A 2,855-nucleotide genomic window follows, 5' to 3' on the forward strand; every position below is an offset into this window, starting at 1 on the left:
GCAACAGAGTGCCCAAAAGCAGCAAAACATACATGATGTTGTGTAATTTGAAACCAAAACTAAGGCCTCAGGATGACTTTAAGACATGAACATGGTCATTTTTGTTTTGTAACATTGAATACAAAATTTAAAAAAAAAGTATTTATAAAAATTTTAAAAAATCCCGATCCCCGATTTTTTTTCTCCCGATTCCGATCTTTTGAAAATCACGTGATCGGCTCCGATCCTCGATCACGTGATCGGATCGGGACATCTCTATACATAAGTAGGAATACACATTTTCTTTAAACAAATACTTGGCTAAGGAGTGTTTCCTATAGTACATTTTTGTTGAAGGTCACATCATTTTTTATTTTTTTTTACAATGCACCTCAGGTCCAATATAAGACCAATGAATGAGAGCAAAAGGGAAATCCTCTTAGATTAAGATAAGAGTTAAGATACACACCTTGTAAAGTAAATAAAGAATTACACTGTACAGACACTATAAAGTAATTATCTTCTCTAAAAATATCCTATTACCAAGCTCATTCCAGAGGGGATAGTTGTAGTGAACGAGTCACCATTGAGGACTTGTTGAGACCCGACTCTCTCTCTCTGGTGTAATGAGCATCTCGGGAGAGTTTGTTGTGTTTGTGTAGTATGCATATTCTGGAGAAGAAGCTCATTAATCAGGACAGTAACTGTTGCGTGCGTGTGCACTGCTTACCTCCTGTGCGGCCCAGACCCACCTGCACGGCGGGGTGCAGGCTGCCCTCATTGTTGAGCAGGTGAGGCAGGTGGTGGTAGATGTTTGGCACCTGGAGGGGTCTCCTGTTGGAGAGCTCCTTCAGGAGTTTCTGTGTCTCATCTGAAAGCAGGGACACGTTTAGAGGACTCCGCTCCTCAGTTTCATTAAAGGAGGACAGGAGTGGAATAATTATGCTGACTTAAAAAGCACCACCTGTTAATGTGCTCCTGCTCTTGAATAAAACATTTTAAAAAGCACAATTCAGACTCCTTGAAGTGTAAATGAAAAATCACTGGCAGCAGGATCTTCTATGCTTGTGACTTAATACATAGTGAACAAGGTTATACTGTATTTCTCTTAGGCAGAGCTCATTATGTGTGGTACTAGTCCCCAGCAGCCATTAATAGGATTAAATAATCTGTGTGTGTGTGTGTGTGTGTGTGTGTGTGTGTGTGTGTGTGTGTGTGTGTGTGTGTGTGTGTGTGTGTGTGTGTGTGTGTGTGTGTGTGTGTGTGTGTGTGTGTGTGTGTGTGTGTGTGTGTGCATTCATATCAAAACCTAAATTAGTAAATCCATTTTAGTTTGAGAAGTATAACACAGCATTTATGATAATGAAACAGAATATAAATTAGGTTATTCAGTTTAAAATTGGCAGACAATGTGCAGCATAGGCTTAAAAAACAAAAGTACAAACAAGACATTAACTGTTATTTGAATCATGTGCTGTGGCGAGCAGTGAAATGGTCTTGTGATCGCTGTGTCCACAAAGTGGTTTTGTAGGTCTCACAGAAAGGCCTTTGAGAATCTGGTCATTCGGAAAATGAGCAAAGAACATTTCCATTTCCATTACAAATGTAATAGCTCTTAGAAAGAAAACGAAAGGTACTTCCCCTGAGCATTTTCTTTAATCTAATAAGATCAAGCCATCTTCATAACACTGTGTTACAATGGATTGAAACATAAAAGCAGACAAAAAACTAAAAAGCCTTTGTAGGAGCTGCGTGTTTGTTGATTTTAAATGATACAACAAGGGTAAAGGATACTGCACAAGAGGGATGGTGGGATTAGCTATGCTATTCAACACAAATGACTGAAAGTGATTACTTCAGTGTACACCAGGTGTCGGCAACCTTTTTGATATGAAGTGCCATTTTAAAAAAAAATTGTTATCAGCGTGCCAACGATCGAGAATGATCAACGGGGGGGGGGTTGAGGAGCTTGTTGCTCGTCAACTATCAGCAGGAGGGCGGGGGAGCCTCGCTGCGGGGAAGCAGTGTGTGGACCTGTCACCGCAACTTACATGATGCCGAATTTAACAAACACTTTTAAATAATTGGTTTAAACGGCATAATAATAAGGACGATCGTCCGTTCTGTGATTCTGAATCACAGAACGGACGATCGTCCTTATTATTATGCCGTTTAAACCAATTATTTAAAAGTGTTTGTTAAATTCGGCATCATGTAAGTTGCGGTGACAGGNAATCTGGCCATTAGGCCACAGAGGTCCCTCTATAGAAATCAAACTGTAGACGGTGTGAAAGCACCTATTGTTTTAAATAATGGTCGGAATGTGACCTGTGAGCCTTCTGAATTACCGTGGGACAGCACATTCGAAACTAAAATGTTCAATCAATAAAGTCAATAAAAACATCTTATCTTATCTTATCTTAATAATATCTTCATATTAATAATAATAATAAATCATACAGTATGTGTCCGAAAGGGATTATTAAGATAAGATAAGATAAGATGTTTTTATTGACTTTATTGATTGANGTCAATGAAGATGTCAGACTTAGTATATTTGTTAATAATTACATACAACACATGGCATTTTTGTGTGTGTGTGTTCCAAGTGAATCTGCGGCCCCCTGATGGCCAGTACATCAATGATGTGGCCCCCACCACCATCAAAGTTGCCCATCCCTGCTCTATACAAATCAAACTGTAGACGGTGTGAAAGCACCTATTGTTTTAAATAATGGTTGGAATGTGACCTGTGAGCCTTCTGAATTACCGTGGGACAGCACATTCTAAACTAAAATGTTCAATCAATAAAGTAACATCTTATCTTATCTTAATAATATCTTCATATTAATAATAATAATAAATCATACAGTATG

General features: G+C 38.6%; 1 protein-coding gene across 1 annotated transcript in view; it reads right to left on the reverse strand.

The window, feature by feature from the left end:
- mgat4a (alpha-1,3-mannosyl-glycoprotein 4-beta-N-acetylglucosaminyltransferase A) overlaps positions 1-2,855 on the reverse strand; it is a 59,224-nt gene that overhangs the window by 30,109 nt on the left and 26,260 nt on the right. Inside the window, exon 3 of the mRNA XM_010772870.1 lies at positions 710-850. Within this exon, the coding sequence (XP_010771172.1) occupies positions 710-850 (141 nt within the window). The remainder of the gene's footprint in view (positions 1-709; positions 851-2,855) is intronic.

Source organism: Notothenia coriiceps, unplaced genomic scaffold (assembly GCF_000735185.1).
Source record: "Notothenia coriiceps isolate Sejong01 unplaced genomic scaffold, NC01 NC01_scaffold00011645, whole genome shotgun sequence".
NCBI classification, from domain to species: domain Eukaryota; kingdom Metazoa; phylum Chordata; class Actinopteri; order Perciformes; family Nototheniidae; genus Notothenia; species Notothenia coriiceps.